The sequence below is a fragment of the Pieris napi genome, chromosome 15 (genome assembly GCF_905475465.1).
Source record: "Pieris napi chromosome 15, ilPieNapi1.2, whole genome shotgun sequence".
In the NCBI taxonomy this organism is placed as follows: Eukaryota; Metazoa; Arthropoda; class Insecta; order Lepidoptera; family Pieridae; genus Pieris; species Pieris napi.
Window position 1 is genome coordinate 694,268 of NC_062248.1, and position 21,773 is coordinate 716,040.

A 21,773-nucleotide genomic window follows, 5' to 3' on the forward strand; every position below is an offset into this window, starting at 1 on the left:
ATTAGGTCCTCCATATAATATGTACATTATTTGCGCGCACTGTCAGAAGTTATAGATATATCATAGTTTGGATAAATGTTCTTCAAATTCTGTTTTCGCAGGATCAAAGATTTTTATCAAAAATCTATGTTCGACACAGGTTGTATGGTTATATCTATAATTATCGTGATTCATGTACACTTTTTACTTTTTATTTTTCATGTATCCTTTATTAGTTTAGTTTGTGTTTTTGTTCCTGTTTAGTTTTTTCTAAATATGTATTTTTGCTACCTTTACCTTTTGTCTACCTTATCTAATTTAATAAAAAAAAATTCTCACTGTGGTTGCCTGGAAGAGATCGCTCGAAAACGATAAGGCCGTTAGTTGCTCTCCTTTTCATTTAATTATGTTCAATTTTTATATTGTAATGCAACGAATTGTTAATAAATAAAATATTATTTGGTTCTAGCGCCAGTGGCTTATTATTTATTCATATAGATGAATCTTCAGGTGATACAAGTTTCTTTTGTATTTACAGTTGAGTTTTGAACCCAAACGATCGTTAAATTTATAACTGTAGTCGAATTGTTTACTAACACATTTTGTTTTGATGAAAGCGAATACTCTGCGTCATTATATTATTTATGACCGCTGATGTTTTTCGCTACATACATTTTGTATTTTACACTTTCGATACTTACAGTACATGTATAACAAAACATAGATTCAAGATCAAAATTGTAATTTAAAAAAATATATGTATTAACTTTGATATGGAATTAAGTATTTTTAATTTATTATATACGTTTATTTATATATAATAAATACGTATATTAAATATAAACGGCTCAAACATAAGATTGTTTCCTCCAACTTTGATTTTGTTCCCTTTGGAGTAGACTCTTGGGGCCGTGGGTTTCAAGTGCACAGACGCTAATTAAAGAAATAAGTTGGCGCCTGGTAGATAGTACCGGTGACCACAGAGCTGGTGCTTTCCTCGCTCAATGATTTTTTTAGAAACAATTTTGTTTATAGGATACAACCATCACATGGGACGCCATTTCAGTGGGTGCGCTGCCGGCCCTTCAGGAAGGAGTATGCTCTCTTTTTAAACAATGGGAGGTCCCAGGGAAGACTCCCACCGAAATCAATTCCGCAGTTCGCAATTAAAGAGTTGGTTTTGTGCGTGTGTGTCCCTCATTCCTATTTAGTTACAACTTCAGAGTAACACTGTCGACTACACAAACAAGCTTAAAAATAACTAACAATGAAATAATTACTTCCTAAACGTACACTTGGCATTGGAGTTCACCCACACCGTGCATTTTATCTACGTAAGGGGGTCAATTAATATGACACGACATCAGGGCACCCAGTAATCAATTGCAGTTCTGAGCGTCTCGATTACTTCAAGGTCCATTGAGAACTGTCGATACAGGGTAATATAAATCATAGGAAAAACAAATATATAATTTTATATCTTCTATCCCGAATAACCGAAAAAAACATTACAAACATTTGAACATATTATGCTACTCACGAAAGACTATACGTATAGTTTATTTTGAAGTATAAGTTACTGGTATATTGATGTGAAATAATAATTCAATATTTTTCAGAGCCTATTTAAATAGGCTCAGAAAAATATCGTTTAATGTCAAACAATCTAGATAATTATAATTGCCGTCTATCATCCAAAAAATGATAATGCATCCTTAATCTAAGATTATAAAATCTTGGATTGATTCATATCTAATGATCGATCTCTAATTGTTTATTCGATGAAGCAATCTTTTGCGTGATACTTCCCTCTCGACGGTTTCGTTCTATGCAATATGTTTGTTCAGATATACTGAGAGATTGTTGTTTCTTGTTGTTTTTGGAAGGAAATATATGTATGTATCTATAGTTACAAATATTTCCGACCAAGTCCATGTCAAAATAGTCAAAAAAATTGTCAATGCCTCTATTGCCTGAATCTATAAATTGAGGATATCAAATTTATACAAACACATTATCTAATAATATAAATGCGTATGCGTATGACCTTGATGATATCCATTTTTTGTATATTACGACAATCCTCTTAACACTGAATTATTAGTCGAAAAAAGTTATATAAGTACTTAATTATTTTTTTACTTACAAATTACAATCCTTTTAACTATGATCGCTTCAATTAATATACACCAATTTAAATTTTGAATATGATTACTAAATTTAAAAAAGGGTTTAAATTAAATTCACTCATAAATATTATCGTACTCCTTATAGACCAGTCATTATAGACATTCGAAATCGAAAATTTGATAATAATTCCAAAAGTTTTCAAACTTCGGTCAAGTGAATGGTACATTGGGACGACAATAAATCTCATTTTGCAACCTTGTCCGCAGTCCGGAACATTGTTAAAATTGCAATTAAATTAATTTTTGCTGTATGGTCGTGAAAAAAATTCCAAAAGTTCTGCAAACTTGGGGAAGTTTTCGATATAATATTTCATATCACGTATAAAATTTGCAACCAACCTAAGTGTACGGAACATTTTTTGTTATTTATTTTATTTTCGATATATCTGTCAAATTTGCAGAACTTTTGGAACGTTTTCCTTCAGTTTAATAAAGAAAAACATTAATTTTTAATAACAAAAAATGTTCCGTACACTTAGGTTGGTTGCAAATTTTATACGTGATATGAAATATTATATCGAAAACTTCCCCAAGTTTGCAGAACTTTTGGAATTTTTTTCACGACCAAAACTTATTTTTAACAATGTTCCGGACCGCAGAGCAGGTTGCAAAATTTTATAGTTTGTTTTAATACCACTCCCGACCTTACATCAAAATTTGAAAACTTTTGGAATTATAATGAATTAATTGTCTTGACTGACTGGACTATTATAGGTATAAGTATTTACTGATACCACATATATACTTTCTTATATCTAAAAAATATCAACACTAACCTGAACTAACTTCTCGTCAGTCTCCGTCATGGTTAAATAAAACACAAGCGTTTGGCGAGAATGCTCCCGGTGCAATGGAATTGGGAGCGAGATATAGAAATATTTCAATTCTAGATCGGGAATCGTTTAAACGTCCTGTCCCGTTGAAAACTTTATCCAAAACAGAAATACTTAAGCGTCTAAATTAGCAGTTCAATGGTATAGTCTTATTTTATAAAAGCTATGGTGAATATATAATGGAGTTCAAGTTCCACAAATCTCCCACTGGAATCTTACTGAGACAAACAAGTGGGACACAACAAGATACTCTAATTGAGTCTCGTCAATATAATAATTTGGTATTAACTTAAAGAAACACAAAATGTTTGTTCGTACATATTGTTTACCTATATTTCGTACAATTTGTTCGTATAATTAAACATACTCTGGACTGAAATTTGCTAGGCAACCCATATGCATTATATTTATTGAGATATTAAATTAAATATAAAATACGTTTCATTAAATAAGCATCTCGGTGAAGGTCGTTGTATATCGGGATCTTAGACCACGAGGAAATGCTGCGAGCTTTAAAGGTACACTGCCTGTTTTAATTATTACTATGTAGGTTAAGACAATTGTAAATAATGTATATTTTACATATATTACTAAAATTTAAGCAGATTTTCTATTTCTCACATATTACATTTTCCTTATTCTCCATTTAAATTTTTAATGCTAATTAATCTCGACAAAAAATTGTTATTGAGAAAGATCACAGTACAATCATCGGAAACTGATCAATACAATCATACACAATTAGGGGAATGGGTAATTGCTAAGACCTTCTTATCTAGGCTACTTGTACTTGGCATCCATTTATCACTAAAAAGGTGAATGAAAACTAAAGAAGACTTTAATCTTATCTGGTGATGCCCTCGGGACTTTGGCACCTAATTGCTATTTATAGGAATGATATAAAATTTAAAATATAAATGTATGAGAGTTTTTGTAAAGATTTTTTTTCCTCAATAAATTATTTTAAGTAGCACCAAAAAATTATCTATGTGTGATTAAAGTTATTTTGAAGGTCGCTTTAAAACAACATGTATTTAAAATTATAAATTAATTTTTAACTGCTCGCTTTTATTTTCGGTTATTTCGTTCATGCACGTGCACTTAGAAAAGAGTTATATATTCGTAAATGTTTGCCTTGTCTTTGAATATTTATTTAAAAAATACTTACAAAAAAAATACTTTCCTAAATTAATACGATAATGTCGAAAACAACCAAAGAAAATATAATGAAATATAAAATGTGTCCTGTACACACGTCTTACATACAAAAAATATCTTATGTAAATCATTCTCGACTCCACTCGAACACAAAATTTCATCAAAATCTGTCCAGCCGTTTAGGAGTTCAATAACGAACACAGAATATTTATATACATACCAGCTGTTTATTTGCTGTATAGATAAATAATCTAGATAGCTACTGCAGCGCCATCTGCCGGGCTGATTTGTGAATCTAAACAATCCAGGGCGCCACCCAAACGCATATAAAAAAATCATTCAAATGTAGATTTATATATAAGATACACGTTATCGCTACTGAGAACTCACTCTGCCCACATATATATGTCATGTAGGAGACAACATTCAGTGAACTCAGCGGTAACGGGGACCTGTGCAACAGACTGGTTCTGACCTTGGAGAACACTTGGGTTGCTCAAAAGACTTTACGTGGATAGAAGACCAACTGTAGGTCCATTCTTGTTTCTAATTTATTGTAGACCACCATCCCCAAGACAAATAATGTTGGGTACTTTAAGGGATAGTAGGAATAGATCCTATTTAGTATGTAATAAAGAAAACGAGTATGCGCTCCAACATAAGACTGTATTTAATTTCATGCGGAGCCCAAACAGACGATTTACACTAAAACAATGCGTTGTACAAGCTTGAGACGGCCTTAATGTTAGTAAATGTAAACTTTTTTATAAAGAATAATGTAAAATATAGTTGCAACATATGTAAATATGTGAGTAAATAATTTAGTTATCTGCTGCATTGTTTTTTTTTAACACCATGCGCCTATTTTATTTTAGTATAGTCGGTTTTTTGGACATGATCCTCATATATAATTGTCAAATCAATGTATACAAAATATTGAAAAAACTATTTTAAAGGAGTACCTAAGTATGGAGTTTTTTGTCGATTCTTCTCCATATGAAACTACCTTTTGGAAGGGGCAACTAGAGTATTTTTTTCCTTGTGCCTTTTATAATAGGCCTAATTGAAATTTGTATGACTCAATACTTTGCGATTAAAAAGAGTGGCGGAAAGTTTCTTGCCAGTTCTTCTTACCCACTCTACGCCCTTGACTTGCGAACTGGTAGTAAATTTACAATTAATTTAACTTCTTTTTTGACGTTCATAAGTGTACTTTCCTACTTCTTTCTGCTTTCCTACTTCTCTATGAATCTTCTTTAAACTATAATCAGATGCCTATTTATTACTATTTTAAGATAACCTGAGTGACCTAAAAAAAAAATTTAGCCTTTAGATGGGCTAAAATTTTCGTATTTCATAGAGAAGTAAGGAAGGGGATGACAGGTCTGGGCGTTACTGCATACGATTTTTTGCGTTTTCTGAGAAGATTTACTATGGTAATATATAAATATTTTTTTACCATAGGAAAGTAGAGATTTCAACGAACTGAAAGCACACCAACTTTTTGAAAAAAGCTGAAATTTTGACGTCAGAATTTTCGATTGAAAATTAGGGTGTTTTTTCGATATTAATTCAAAATAAGGTGAACAAATAAATATTTTTAATCAAATAAATTACAGTGTATTTGGGACATAGAAAGGTAAGTTTTCACCAAATTTCGTTAAAAACAAAATAGTTTTGTTAAAGATAAAAGTAAAAAACCAAAAACTTGGTTTTTTGAATTTTTCACATAAATTGTGAGGTTATGTGAAAAATGTGTGAATACAAAAGTTTTAGATCTTTTTATTACCTCCTACTTTGCCATTTAACTTTCTTCGATAGGACTTGTAGTTTTGCCGGAAATCGAGATAAACCGTTTTTTACCCTAAAAACTCCCCCCCTACCCCTTCCCGACCTCAGATCGACCGTAATTTATTTTTTCTTTCATTTTGATCATATTCCCCTGCTTTTCTAATGGGTTTCATCCTACTGTAATTTTTTTCACTTTTTATTTATTTTAAAGGCTATCTGCACTGGTCTATTATGGTAAAAGAATAAAGTGAATATTTAGCATTTTTATAATATTCATTCTGTTTGCTAAGACCTTCGTAGTACATCGTTAAAAAGTCTTGGAACCAGGTCACATATTAAATTATTATCTCCGCTTACAAGCGTGAACAAAGTCTTACAATAATATGAATTAAACTTGGCTTACATGTAATATGTTATATTTTTACCTGTATATTTATTTAGCTACCCACCAGTTTATATAAAATACAAATAGTATATGTCATAAAAAAATAATACATATGAAAGTTTAAAATATAGTGTTAAATTTGGTTATATAAATTCATGACAAAAAATCTAGTATATGAATTTGTTATTTTATTTAAGATATTCCCGCGTTAAATTTATTTTCCAACACACAAACCGTATTGACAATATTATTAACCTACATAGTAAAAATAATAATTAAGAATTTATAATTAAAACAACATATTTTTTTATATAGTCGACATGTAAGCCAATGTCAAAACACAGTTAAGTTAAAAATAACTGCGATTTGTATTAATAAAAGTTGTGTCGTTTCTCTAAATAGATGATGTTGTGGGTGTGTCTTTGAAGTATTAATGTTACATTGAGAAAAAAATCAATAAAACTACAAATATAAATGAAGAATTTTGTCTTATTTTCAGATTGTCTACTAGAGTCAGACACTGGCTCTGCAGTGGATTTTCTTTGCGTGGAATTCGCTCGTAATATGAAGAAAGATATATGGAAATCGACAGAACTATAGCTAACTATATACTTCATGTTTTTGTTAATAAAATTCTTTATATTATACAGCCAAGGGTTGCTGTATCTGGGCAAAGAGACAATCCTTGACACATATTAATTTTTGAGTCTAATGTATGTATGTAATGCTTTTTTTGCGAGCTTTTTAATTGCAAGAGGAATAATTTCTATGACAGGTTTTCAATCGACAACCTCAGTGTTGACTCTAAACCACTAGTCGAACGTTATTCTTAGATGTTGTAATATTTGTTAACAGTTTGCCCTCAAATATTAAAAAACACCTTGGCTCCATAAATTTAAGACAGATGTAATATTATGTATGTATATATATATATAAATATATGTATATAAAAACGTCTTTTTCTCCGTTGGTTGTAATGTTTTCAATAAATTTTACAAGTCTGTAGTCAATAAGGAATTTCTTTGTACTGTGGTGTAGCCCTTCAGGCATTAACCAACCAACCCATTAGTGGTGTTTTGGTAATTTTGTACTTTTCATGGACACTCACATGACAGAAGGCTCGCAAGTGCGTTGCCGACCTTTCAAGAATTGCTACCCTAACTCGAATTGGTTCCGAAATACTTCAGTGGGCAGCTAGTTCCACATAGCGGTGGTGCGCGGCAAAAACTGTCGTAGAAAACGCTCAGTTGTGGACGTACGTCGGGTTGATACGGAAGGTATTTTGTATTTTGCCTTGACGTCCGATAATGAAACTCAGCTGCTGGTATTAGACCGAACAACTCCTCTGAACACTGTCCATGGTAAATGCGGTAGAAGATGCAGAGAGACCCCACATCTCTACGCAACGCCAAAGGATCAAGCCGTACGAAAAGTGAAGAATTATAAAATCAGCGACGCTAGAACCTTTTTATTCCTAGGCCTGACATTTCTGTATCTGTTTCATGATCATTTCTGCATATAATAGCCAAGTAGGTGATCAGACTCCTGTGCTGACACACGACGTCGACTTTTTGGGTCTAAGACATGTTGGTTTCCTCACGATGTTTTCCTTCACCGTTCAAGCGAATATTTATTGCGCACATAGAAACAAAGTCCATTGGTGCACAGCCGGGGATCAAACCTACGACCTCAGAAAAGAGTCTCACGCTGAATCCACTAGGCCAACATCCACTGCTTGTTAATATCATATATATTTTTATAGTGTCGAACTGTCACTATAATATATATATATATATATATATGTGTGTATATATATACACAGAACAATAGCCATTGAACTGTTAATTCTTAAATCTAAGATTTACTGAGCATTTAAATTGCGTATTTACAAACGCTTATAGAACAATGACCGATAAAATATATACACACTTGTTTGTCGCTTGTCTGTCTGACGTCTTCGGTATGTTGGCAGCGAGCCTACGCTTACACCATTGTACTACATAAATCTTTGATTTTTTTGTAAAATATACACAAAGAAAATGTCTAAGAGAATAATTATTCAGACTTAATGACCAGCTATATAGTATATTATCTTTCTCATATGATACCACATTTTATTTTGAAGATACGAAATGAGATCTGTTGTATTTTTATTTATTAAAACCTCGTTACATTACAAATAAAAAAAAATAAAAAAAATCAATCTACAACCATTTATTTCTGAATCTGTTTCATGATCATTTGTCAATCTAATAGGCAAGTAGGTGATCAGCCTCCTGTGTCTGACAGCGGATTTTAAATGCTTACTGACAAAGAAAGCCCAGTGGTGCAGAGACGTGAATCGAACCTATGACCTCAGGGATGAGAGTCGCACACCAACACTAGGCCAACAAATAAAAACAAGAAACATAAATAATTACGGATGTAAGGGGCTGCCTTATCGATAACAAGCGATCTCAGGCAACCCTAGTAGGGAAAAGAACTAAAATTAAGAAATACTAAGTGTAAAGTGCAAGAAGTGCATAACCAAGTTAACAGAAAAAAAAACTTACAAATAACACTGAAGAATTATACAATTACCAAACATAATCTAAAATAAAAACTAAAAGCTATCTTTCTTATATTCACAATTCAACATGCAATACAAAGGAATAAGAAAATACTTTAATTACAAGAGTCTCAATTGATCAGGATATTATATAGTTAAGAAGTGTTTATGTAGAAGACTTTTAAAAGAGGTTACGGAGGTAGCCAATCGTATGGAGGCTTTACCATCACGTGAATATCGAATCTATTCAACTTCCTGATACCACGGGCCTAGTGAGAAGATTGAAAGAGAAACATGGCTGTAAAGTTTTCTTATGATCCTTTTTATGATAAGATCTTTATTGGTAAATAAAGTTAGGTCTTAGTCTTAAATTAGGCGAAATTGTAATGCCCAATAATGTCTCGGTAAAGTTAAATTATACATAAAGATTTTATTAGTGGCCGGGAGAACTTGGCAAAGAGAGAAATTGGCAAGAAACAATTCTTTTTGTACGTTCTACGCCCTTGATTTGAAAACTTAATTAATTTGAGAGTAGTTAATGGAAATATAAATATGTTGTAATGACGTTTATAAGTATTCCATACGTTACCTATATTATTATGCTTCAAAGCAATACATAGTTATATGTTGTAAGTAATTTGGTTACGATAACCTTTGTATCGTTTTTTCTACATAATAAATAAATCGAATTAGTAACAAAAAACGTCCTCCTTCATTTTTTTAGGCGGTTAAAAAAGGGGAAGTCCCAATGGTGCTCTGACAAAGGAAAAAATAATGCGTCATAAATAAAACTGGCGCAATTTGCATAAAATCTTGTTAAACTTTGATATCAAAAGGCGACTAGATACAACTGCAAAAACATTTTAAGAAGATTTATTACGCCATTGTCTTTCGTTTAGCGTATTTTAAGTCCGTTACGACAGGTTGTTTATTTTTGTGGCAACTCCGTCCATTATAGCAGTACGAACACCTCACAGTATACGCGAGTAAAATTCTATAGCATAACGTAGCATAAAGATAGGCGTAACTCACTTGACAACTGTTCTACCACTGTCAAGTATAAATTGGCGTAGAGAATGAAGTGATTTTGACAAGTGTCAATTGTCAAAGTTTGGTGATCTTGGAGTTTAAAAATGATTTTACAACAGGCGTGACCCGGTACCAAAAGAATTTGTATTGACATGGTCACGTGACAAAGCGTGAGCTTATGTCATTCCAATACAAATTCGCTGTGATTTTGTCTCAAGCCCTTGGAAGCGTCACTCAGTCTTCAACAAAGGCAACCTTTTAAAAACAGTTACATAAAAATGTAGTTTTTATTAATCATATTATCTAGAGAATCTTACAAAAAGTAGTGAGAATCTTACGAATCTACCATTTGGAAGGGGCAACTAGAATCATCTTTATATTTTATTTGACGTTCAAAAGTGCCATTTTAGGTGGTCTAATTAAATTGAAATAAATTATTTGACTTGACTTGAGTGTTGCGACACAATATGTAGGGGGCTCCGCTGTATACTCGTATAGCTAGCTTTATTATATTTGTACCATGTATAATTCGTTGCTACAAATACATACAAGATTTATAATGATAAAAAAGTAACTACAATGAAAAACTCCTAATTAGATAGAGGATAGAAATACTGACACATTAAACCATTTTATTGGCAAATAAAAACTAATTTCTCGATAAATCAGGCAGGTGTCGATCTATTCCAACTTCCATTAAACGCTGCGATAAAATGTTTAGTCTATAGGTATTTGGGTTAAACACTCTCGTCAAACTAAAACCATCGTTATGATTTAATAATGGTAAAGGTTTACAAATTCTATTCGTTTCGTACATTAAGAAGGAAAATTCAGTCTAGATTCAAAATTATTATAATTTATTGCAAGTTTTATATCCGGCTTTTTACAAAAAGTAATTTCAAAGTTTATTTCTTTTGTTTACTAGCTTAAACTTAAACTAGCTGCTGTGGTCTCTGGCAGAATAACCAGCGCTGTGGTTCTCCTCAGCATAATGCTGAGCCACGGCCAATTACGCAGCACACACGCATTACACAATTAAAGTCAAAGTCACCATCATTTATTCATATAGGTAACACAATGTACACTTATGAACGTCAAAAAAAAAAGAAAGGTAAAACGTACCTTGTTCTTTAAAAGAAAAAAATATTGTTATTTTTCATTCTTTCTGCGTGTGTTTTGTAATAAATGTTGTCTATGTATATGTTTTTTGTATTGAAATTATTGTATGAAAAGCGACATAATATTGAGAATCATAATTTAAATTTGACAATTATTATGCTTTCATATCGAACATGCACATGCAGATTATAGCAATGGTTAGGAGATTAGGATTAAAATAGCAACTTAGTTCAGAACAAACCTATATCATACCTCATACATAATATCATACATCAAACCTCATAATTAGCACCATATAACAAGTAATTGTATAGCGTGGAAACCATACAAAGTGAGCGTAATCAGAAAATCCGATCATCCTCCAAAGAAACTGAAACCTTTCATGAAGGTTGCAAACATATTCCATAATACTGGATATACCATTTACATATTGTTGACTATGTAATTTATATATTATGTATGTTGTTGCGTCATTGGCATCGTTTTCAAATTAAATATACATGTTTCTTTGTTTGTTAATAAGGTGACAAATTGTTTTTTATTTTTAATATTTACTATATTATAATGGATGCAAACAGCAAGGGATAGAGAAAGATGGCAAGCCTTGGAGGAGAGAACCGTTACCGAAGAGGGATCCTGATACATACGAACTGTAATAATTAGATATTAATGTATTAGGAAATAATTTAAGGCTAAAAATAAAATAAAATATTATACAGAGATACTTTTGTGTCTGTATTGGTATAGATAAATATAGAAACAATACAGATTTTAAATTCATTATTTGAAGATATGGAATCGAAAGGTTTCTTTATTAAAATACTGCATACGCTTTTTTTAATTAGATATTTTTCTGTTGGTTATATTTTCATACAAATAAAGTTTATGAAAGAACTTATAAACAGAATTGAACGTATCTGAATCAACGTAGAATAGCTACGAAGGTGCTACGATGCTGACCAACAAAGCCTACACTTGTAGCAGCTATATGGGTAATAGATTTTTATATAAAACTAGCTGGCCTGGCGAACATCGTACCGCCTAACAGTCGATTCTTTATTTTTTTTAAATACTTATTCTGCGGGGGGGTCGGTGTTGGTGGGGGGGTCGGTGTTGGTCTTAGTGGGGCATAATCTATGTCAGGGAATATGCTCCTATAAAAAGCTAAGCATACCGAAGCGCACGCCTAGGCAATGGAGCTAGGCTATCAGGCGCGCACCGAAAGTTCTTCATACACGTCCACGCCATCTCTGTACTATCGCAGTGGTACAAAGATGGGCCCACACTAGTTCTACCTTGTGGGCCGTCTCCTCCGGGCAATGCTGTGATCTGCTACGAGCTCCATTCACAAATACCTCGAGATCGCAGTAGCAGAGTATGAAGAACGAAGGCGAGTCTTCGGCGCCTTAACCGAACCAACTGACTAAGGGAAGACAACCCTGACAGAAAATCACAAAACAAAAAAATGGAAGCAAAACCTAAAAACAGTATACCCCAGGAGGGTACCGGTGTAGCCGGAGAATCCCTCTCTGAGCCTTGCTCAGGCTGTCCCACGTATTCTGGGGGGGACAAAGTTTTGCTAAACAAAGATACACTCGCAGAAGAAACCTGTAAGAGGGTGGGAACCCAGGCCCCCTTACCAGTTAATGCTACTGGTCCTAATGTGAAGGATAAAAAGCTAGTTCAGCAAGCCTTTCATCCTAGCCTATTTCTGGCTCGACCAAGAAGCTCATCTCTAAGTTCAGTAGCAGATGTTAACATCCAAAGCCCGACAGCTCTATTGAATAGAGTGCAGACAAATTCTAAAGACATTTACATAGACAAACAGAATCATCCTAACTGGCAGAGAGCACCGACACTAAGGAACGCCAAAAGGAAAAAAGTTTCCTCACCATCTCCAGATAGGATACCAGTTTCCAATCAATTCAGCGCCCTTCCAGTAGATCAGGAAGCAAATAATGATATAGAACAAACTAAAAAGATATCTAAACCTCCGCCTATAATCCTATATGGTATTGAAGACCTAGCCAAACTTACCGAACTCCTGGAGTGTGCCGTAAACAAAACCGACTTCGTCTACAAAATAATAAACCAAAACCAGCTGCGCATAAATTGCACCAACGTGGTGGTTTACAAAAACATAATAGACCTTATCCGTGAAAAAAGACTGATCGGACATACATTTAACAGGAAAGACAAAAAACCGTATAGAGTGGTTATCAAAAACCTACATTATTCAACTCCTATCCTTAAAATAAAAGAAGCACTGGAAGACACGGGAAACGTAGTGATAGGAGAAATAATAAATGCAAAGTATGGACCTGAAAAGAAACCTACATCTACATTTTTTGCAACCCTAGAACAAAGTCCGAGCAACAAAGAGATAAAAGGTATAAAGTACATAAACCACCAATCGGTCGTTATAGAGGAACCACGTAAAAGGAACTCCATAGTCCAATGCCAAAGATGTCAGCAATATGGTCACTCTAAAAATTACTGTATGAGGCCCTATCGCTGCGTGAAATGTGCGCAAGCACATAGAACAGCAGACTGTCCAAAGCCTGATCGAAGTACTCCAGCAAAATGCGCCTTGTGCCTCGGTGCCCATCCAGCTAACTTTAAAGGCTGTGAAGTATATGTAGAAATCCTATCGAGAAAATCTAAAAGGCAGTATACCCGCGCATCAAGGATAAATAATAATAATCCGGAACGACAACGCAGCTCTAAACAGATGGCACCTGAGATGAACACACTACCACAGTTAGAAAATAATAAACCTATTGGTGACAAAAACTCCCAGTCACTATCACAACCACAACACTTATCTAGGAACAAAGAAATACCTAACCATGGAAATTATCGATCAAGCTACGCCGATGTGATAGGATCTAACCAGAATACTTATAATACACCAAAACCTACAATTGAAGAAATGTTAGTCAAACAAGCTGAAAAGTTTGATCATATCTTACAACAAATGAGCACTTTAATCAATTTAATTTCAACATTAGTCACGAAAATGTCCAAATGACTTCCCTAAAGATAGCTACCTGGAACCCAGATGGGCTATTGCCTAATCTAGAAGAAGTAGAAGTACTACTACACACACACAACATAGACATATTATTAGTGTCTGAATCTCACCTTACAGAAAATAACAGAGTCACATTACGTAATTTTAATATTTATGCTACAAACCATCCCGACGGAACTGCACATGCAGGAGCAGCTATAATTATAAGATCAAACATCAAACATTATGAACAACCACAGTTTCAGAAACCCTACATACAAGCTACAACGGTTGCAGTTATAGATAGAAACGGTACGTTTAATGTATCCGCCATCTATTGCCCCCCCAAGCACACTATAAAAGAAGAACATTTTGAAGAGCTTTTTATATCACTGGGGCAGCGATTCATAGCAGGAGGTGATTGGAATGCCAAGCATGTTCATTGGGCCTCTAGGCTAACGACAACAAGAGGCAGAGAGCTTAAGAAAAGTATAGATAACAACAATCTGACAGTGATTTCAACGACGGACCCGACCAACTGGCCGACTGACTCAAACAGGCTTCCGGATCATACCTGTCTAACAGACTATTCCAAGTTAAAGAAGGTGCCTGCACATCCGGTTTTTACGAAATTTGCGCAGGTGTGCCACAGGGCTCAGTCCTCGGACCCGTCCTGTACACACTGTATACATACGACCTACCACAGAGCCCAGATATTACTATCGCCACCTTCGCTGATGACACGGCTCTACTTACCTCCAACAGAAGTCCCATTCTAGCCTCTAAAATTCTACAAAATGGCTTAAATAAGGTAGAAGACTGGTTGGCCAAATGGAGAATTGCAGTTAGTGTGTCCAAATCGGTGCACGTCACTTTCACGCTCCGAAAGGAAGACTGCCCCCCTGTCACTCTAAATGGCACCCAATTACCACATCAAAACACAGTCAAATATTTAGGAATGCATTTAGACCGCAGACTCACCTGGAAAAAACATATTCAAACAAAGCGAGACGAAATTAACCACAAATACAAGGGTCTCTACTGGCTAATGGGACGAAATTCAAAACTATCCACTGACAATAAGTTGCTCTTGTACAAAACCATTCTCAAACCCATATGGACATATGGAATACAGCTTTGGGGATCTGCTAGTGCCTCAAATATAATAATAATACAAAGAGCTCAAAATTACATACTCAAGCAAATATCAAACACCCCATGGTTTCTCAAAACTACAGAAGTCCATGAATTTCTTAATATGCCCATGGTAAAAGAGGAAATAATCACACATGGGTATAACTACAAACTAAGACTTCAAAAGCACCCCAATCAGCTAGCAGGACAGCTAACTATACCTGAAACTACTCGACGACTAAAAAAGCGGCGAGACATTTTTGATCAGGACAACCCAACAGACTGAGTTTAAATAAGAATAGGCAGGCTCCGCTGGGAGTAGCGCCTAACACGTCAAAAAGCTCTCAACGTATCTACTTATAGTCGCAAAGACTGATTGTATGATTATTAAAAAAAAAAAAAAAAAAAAAAAAAAAAAAAACTTATTCTGCTATTCGGGACACCGGTCTAGTAAGATAAAAAAAATATATATACATAGTATATATAGCTAGTAAGATAAAAAAAAGAAAGATAAATTGTCAAAAAATAAAAGTTTACCTTCCCGGAACCCCTCCATTAACATTTGAACTTTATGTTATGGTATTAAAGTTCAAATTGACTTTTAAGTATTATTACGAATATTTTGTATGGGAATATAGAAAATTTTTGTTTTTAGACTTTTTCACTCAATTTTTTTAATTTTTCTCTCCGTAAGAACCATCCTCGTACTTTAGGGAATATTATAAAAAAAATCAGACAAATCGGTCTAGCCGTTTTCATGTAATGTCGTGACAACGGAAAACGGGTTTCATTTATATATATATAGATAATGACACTCGAACAGAACAATAGAAGAAGTAGCAAACAAAATTTCTACTCCCGTAAAATTTGTCAAGCAGACATAGCTAAAACCGTTGCTTGAAATTTGTACCTGATTACAGCATTTTCTTGGGCAGTGTACCATATGGTAAATGTGGCTCACCGGGCTCAGCGGTGTAGGGATGCTGGAAGTACGGAGCATGCTCAGCTTCCTCCGCTGTTCGGCGCTGAGGGAGGCACGCCGGCTCCTGTCGAGATGGTAGGCCGTGGAATCAGCCGAGTCCACACTTAGACCGCGGAAGAGAGTCGGTCGAAACATTTTGGTGACGCTAGATTTAGTGTGTTATAAGCTGCGATTAATCGGAAAGGTGTAGATTATATGGCGAATGAATGATTCAAATGATCTGAGCTTTTTTGTTCTTGTCTTTAGTTGCTTTTATTTATTTAAATTGGAATTGAGTACTCAGGCGTTTTAAAAAAAGTGTATTTAAACTGAAATATATCTTGTCTTTCATCAAGCATCGCGCAATTACTGTATCGTGCCAACTATCAGTGTTTATAAGATTTTAGTTTACATAATTAATAAATGTTTACATTTAGTAAGTTAAAACGTTTGCCCTCCCCCCTGATAACCCTAAATTTGAGTATTAATTCGTTAATGTTAAAAGAATATTATTTGTTATAAAGATATGTGTGAATATAGTATATGAATTGCAATGATTTATGACGAAAATGACTAAAATTCACTTGATAAATCTTTTTAATTTATAACCTTTTTCTTTCCATTTTCGCTTTCTATTTTCACAATTTTACATAGTAACACTAGCACATTATACGCACGTCACGTTTTGGCGGCAAAAGTGTGAAAAAGTGAACGCGTTAGTTCCGTCAATAGGCGAGCACTGAATTAGTTTCTTCAAAAGACACTCGCAACTTTTGATCTGCAGCCAGTTGGTACATTACACAATTATCTATCTGGCATTTAAAATTGGATCAGACGTAGATTAGCACGATGAAAGCAGAGATAGTAGGATGTTTTCATAACTAACGAGGCACAATGAAGATATTTTATTTGAAATATGGAATTTGGAAGTAAGGCGCTAAAACAATTGAATTTCGAGAAATTACTTCTACACTAATTTAATAATAAGAAAAGATTAGTATGTTACGTTTGTTAAACCAATAGATGTCGCTGTGTTACTTTGAATCGCGACATTATTTTTTTGTTGTTGAGAATCAAGTGTTCAAGTGATTCAAGACATAATAGAATCCGGTCGAGCTATGCTCGTCAAAACAGACCGAGCTGAGCTTTAAAGGACCTTAAGGTCAACAGCGAGTTATCATTATCACAATATCTTCCCTATTACTACTTTATTATTTTAACTATAACACACAGTACAACATAAATGACAATCTGAACGAAGGTCGAACTGTAAACTGTGACATATTATAAAAAGAATATCAGGGGTATTAAAATGTTTTATAACAAAACAATAATCGTATAACATAGGTAATTAGAATTAACATACACTTAAATTACTTATTTGTCTTAAGTTAGGCTAGATAGTAATATTCCATGATATCTTAGTAACGTGTGTATAAAAAAAAACATAATGATAATTTTAAAAATTCAAACTTATAAATACGGACTGTTCTTAGGTAACTCGAATATTAGGGCAGATCCAGTCCCCAATGTTGTTTCACAAACATTATAATATATTATATAGCTTTTGTTCGTGTATATTTTCAGATTCTGTAGAAAAAAAAACGGTTTTTGGTTCCAAACAAAAGGAATTTTATAAGTACATATATTCAAAAGTAAATTTGTTTACAAATTTAAAATAGCTCCTGTATGAACTTTTACAACAATGAGAAGGTAATTTCTAAATTTATACGGAATTATTCATAATTGCCAGTTTAAAGATCTAAACCTGGAATTAGTAGGCAGAGAATTGCCAGCTAAAGAATAAAATAAAGTAATTAAAGTTAATTCAATATATTGTTCGTGATATTGAAATATTTGTTATGTTTGTATTAGATCAATTGAGTAAGTAAATATTTAGATTGAAAGTTTGTAGCGCCACTGATTTCTTTATTTTATTAAACAGGGTTACTTTTAAAACAGACAGAGCACTTTGAAATACAATCTTAAGTGTGTTTAAAATGATTAAAAATATATATATTTGTTACAGAATATAAAAAAAAGTTTCGTCCCTATGGCATTAAAATATGAAATAAATAATTAGGTATTCCAACTATGGTCAAATTTTTAGTATATTTTTTTAATCTTCCCAAATCAAAAAAGGTGGCTAAAATAAATGGAAGCGGTAGAAGGAAGCGAAGGAAGGTAGGAAAAAAATGTTAAAAATCTAAGCTGTTTAGTTTTTTTTTTATGATTGGAAATTAAAGGGGCTTTTATTACTATTAAAATCAAAATATTAACAAATAGTTTACTATATGTTCGAATTCTTCGCGATTTTAACGGATTGAACACAGTTTATTCGGAGCTGGATATATTCGGTAGTGAGCTGATCGGTTTTAGAGAAAGCATTGTGGGGTGCCTTTCTCGAACCTAATTCGCTGTTTTGCTGATGATTTCTTTTTCTGCTTTAAGTACCAACAAATTTCTAAAAATTTTATTTTATTTTATTGAGTACTTATATTATCTTGTTTATGTTTTAATTATACTTTTTAGTTTCTATTTTGTGAAACTTATGTTTACTTTAATTGTTATGCATTTAAGATGGAAGATTTTGTTAAATAATCAGTAGATTTAGTACTATGTATGATGTCGTAAACTTAATAACTAAATAAATAAAATAATATGAAGACATTATCACCTATCGTTATTTGACACATTTCCTATTATAGACCAGTGCAGATAGCCTTTAAAATAAATAAAAAGGGAAAAAAATCACAGTAGGATGAAACCCATTAGAAAAGGAGGGGAATATGATCAAAATGAAAGGAAAAATAAATTACGGTCGATCTGAGGTCGGGAAGGGGTGGGGGGGGAGGTTTAAGGGTAAAAAACGGTTTATCTCGATTTCCGGCAAAACTAAAAGTCCTATCGAAGAAAGTTAAATGGCAAAGTTGGAGGTAATAAAAAGATCTAAAACTTTTGTATTCACACATTTTTCACATAACCTCAAAATTTATGTGAAAAATTCAAAAAACCAAGTTTTTGGTTTTTTATTTTTATCTTTAACAAAAATATTTTTTTTTTAACAAAATTTGGTGAAAACTTACCTTTCTATCTCCCAAATACACTGTAATTTATTTGATTAAAAATATTTATTTGTTCACCTTATTTTGAATTAATATCGAAAAAACATCCTAATTTTCAATCGAAAATTCTGACGTCAAAATTTCAGCTTTTTTCAAAAAGTTGGTGTGCTTTCAGTTCGTTGAAATCTCTACTTTCCTATGGTAAAAAAATATATATATATTACCATAGTAAATCTTCTCATAAAACGCAAAAAATCGTATGCAGTAACGCCCAGACCCGTCATCCCCTTCCCTACTTCTCTATGAATCTTCTTTAAATTATAATCAGATGCCTATTTATTACTATTTTAAGATAACATATATATACCTGAGTGACCTAAAAAAAAATTTAACCTTTAGATGGGCTAAAATTTTCGTATTTCATAGAGAAGTAAGGAAGGGGATGACAGGTCTGGGCGTTACTGCATACGATTTTTTGCGTTTTCTGAGAAGATTTACTATGGCAATATATATATATTTTTTTACCATAGGAAAGTAGAGATTTCAACGAACTGAAAGCACACCAACTTTTTGAAAAAAGCTGAAATTTTGACGTCAGAATTTTCGATTGAAAATTAGGATGTTTTTTCGATATTAATTCAAAATAAGGTGAACAAATAAATATTTTTAATCAAATAAATTACAGTGTATTTGGGAGATAGAAAGGTAAGTTTTCACCAAATTTTGTTAAAAAAAAAATATTTTTGTTAAAGATAAAAATAAAAAACCAAAAACTTGGTTTTTTGAATTTTTCACATAAATTTTGAGGTTATGTGAAAAATGTGTGAATACAAAAGTTTTAGATCTTTTTATTACCTCCAACTTTGCCATTTAACTTTCTTCGATAGGACTTTTAGTTTTGCCGGAAATCGAGATAAACCGTTTTTTACCCTTAAAACTCCCCCCCCACCCCTTCCCGACCTCAGATCGACCGTAATTTATTTTTCCTTTCATTTTGATCATATTCCCCTCCTTTTCTAATGGGTTTCATCCTACTGTGATTTTATTTGGTTTCAAAAATTATCGGCACTGGTCTATTAAGATTTCTAGTGTTAATATTCTGAAATCTAAATTAAGAGGCACTTATTGAATGGCTTGGCGGTGATTCCGACGACATTGTGAACTAAAATAAACACTCAAACACACGACGGAGACGTTCAAAGCATCTCTGTGTTTTATTGTATTTGAGATTATAATAATTTCACAAAAACATATTTTTTAAGATATATGGAAATACAAAATATAATAAAAGTCGGCGTGTGCGTCATTTGTTTTTTCAAAAACAGATACCGAAGTAAACAGAGAGAGAAATTATGCCATAGTTTATAGAAAAAGTACAGTTTTTTATTAAAAATTCTCGCGAAGTCAAATTATGTCAACTAAAATATAAAACGTGTTTCATAATTATTTTTACAATTATTTACATTGACATACACGGTCCTAGGTTCACATGTTTCCAAATCAAACGTCCATACAGTTGTATAATATATTAAGAATATATATAAATTACGTGTCACGTTGTTTGTCCGCTATGGACTCCTAAACTACCGAACCGATATCAATCAAATTTGCATACCGTGTGCAGTTTGATCTAACTTAAAAGATTGCTTACATCTCAATTTATACCCGCAATATTATTTTATTGCAAATTATTTGTTTATTATTTAATAGTCACAATTGGATGGCGGATGTTGGCGCTGATCAGATGGCGCTGTGTTGAAAGTACCAACGTTTCACATAAGCTACAATTTAATGGCATAACCACCAATAAAGCATGGTGGTCTCCATGACTGGTGGTCTCCATGACTGGTGTTCTCCTACCGTTTCTCTTGAATAGTTTACTACTATGTAGTATAACAAAAACCTTAGCCACAGCAACGCTTGGCCGGTCTGCTAGTTATAATTAAAACTAAAATTGTCTTTGAAATATCTAACATGTAAATATTCACAGAACTTACCCTTTCATACACCTGTCTGTGACGCCTAAAAAAATCGGAAATACTATTTAAATACATCACAAAAAACACTAGAAAATCCTTTTTCGTTCACTTGATGGGCTTGATGGGTACAAGCAAGAATAAAGTGTGGCTTAGTTTATTATTCGAATCGCTTGTGTTATACAGGCTGTTTTTAAAACTACCCTCAATATTTTATTTATTTAATATGTTACAATAAAATTTTAAAGGTTAAGCGTGGTTAGTACAATTTTAAATTCAAATTCATTTAGGTTTCACAATGTACACTAATGAACGTCAATAAAGAAATACATATTAAATGCTTCTAATTTTACATTTACTGCCAGTTCTCAAATCAAGCGCGTAGAACGGACGAGTAGAACTGGCAATAAATTCTCCGCAACTCGTATTAATAGCCATTCGTTGTTTTTTTTTCATTTTTTGTTTTACAAAATGTTTGTAAGGAGCTGCAACCATTACCCCATGTTCCACATGAAATCTTTAAAAGATTTGTCCGCTATCAGCAGTAGGCATGGTGTAATATAATCACGCACTTACATTCTCGTGGGAACAAC

The 21,773-nt window shown here is 33.1% G+C and overlaps 1 protein-coding gene and 1 long non-coding RNA gene across 13 annotated transcripts in view; one reads left to right on the plus strand and one right to left on the minus strand.

The window, feature by feature from the left end:
• Positions 1-21,351, minus strand: part of LOC125056930 (uncharacterized protein ZK1073.1) — a 53,028-nt gene extending 31,677 nt beyond the window's left edge. For 4 of the 12 annotated variants that reach the window (XM_047660290.1, XM_047660289.1, XM_047660294.1 and 1 more), the window contains exons 1-2: positions 16,749-16,892; positions 16,089-16,305 (exon numbers count right to left, since the gene is read on the minus strand). In XM_047660290.1, coding sequence (XP_047516246.1) covers positions 16,089-16,305; positions 16,749-16,762 — 231 coding nt within the window. In that variant the 5' untranslated portion in view covers positions 16,763-16,892. Of the gene's footprint in view, positions 1-2,944; positions 3,079-16,088; positions 16,306-16,748; positions 16,893-21,201 lie in introns of those variants that run through there. The other 8 variants (XM_047660295.1, XM_047660292.1, XM_047660299.1 and 5 more) reach the window with 5 other exon arrangements.
• On the plus strand, positions 16,943-17,761 carry LOC125056933. Its single transcript, XR_007118135.1, has 2 exons — positions 16,943-17,068; positions 17,727-17,761. It is a non-coding gene; the product is annotated as an uncharacterized LOC125056933 (long non-coding RNA).
• Positions 21,352-21,773: the final 422 nt, after the last annotated feature.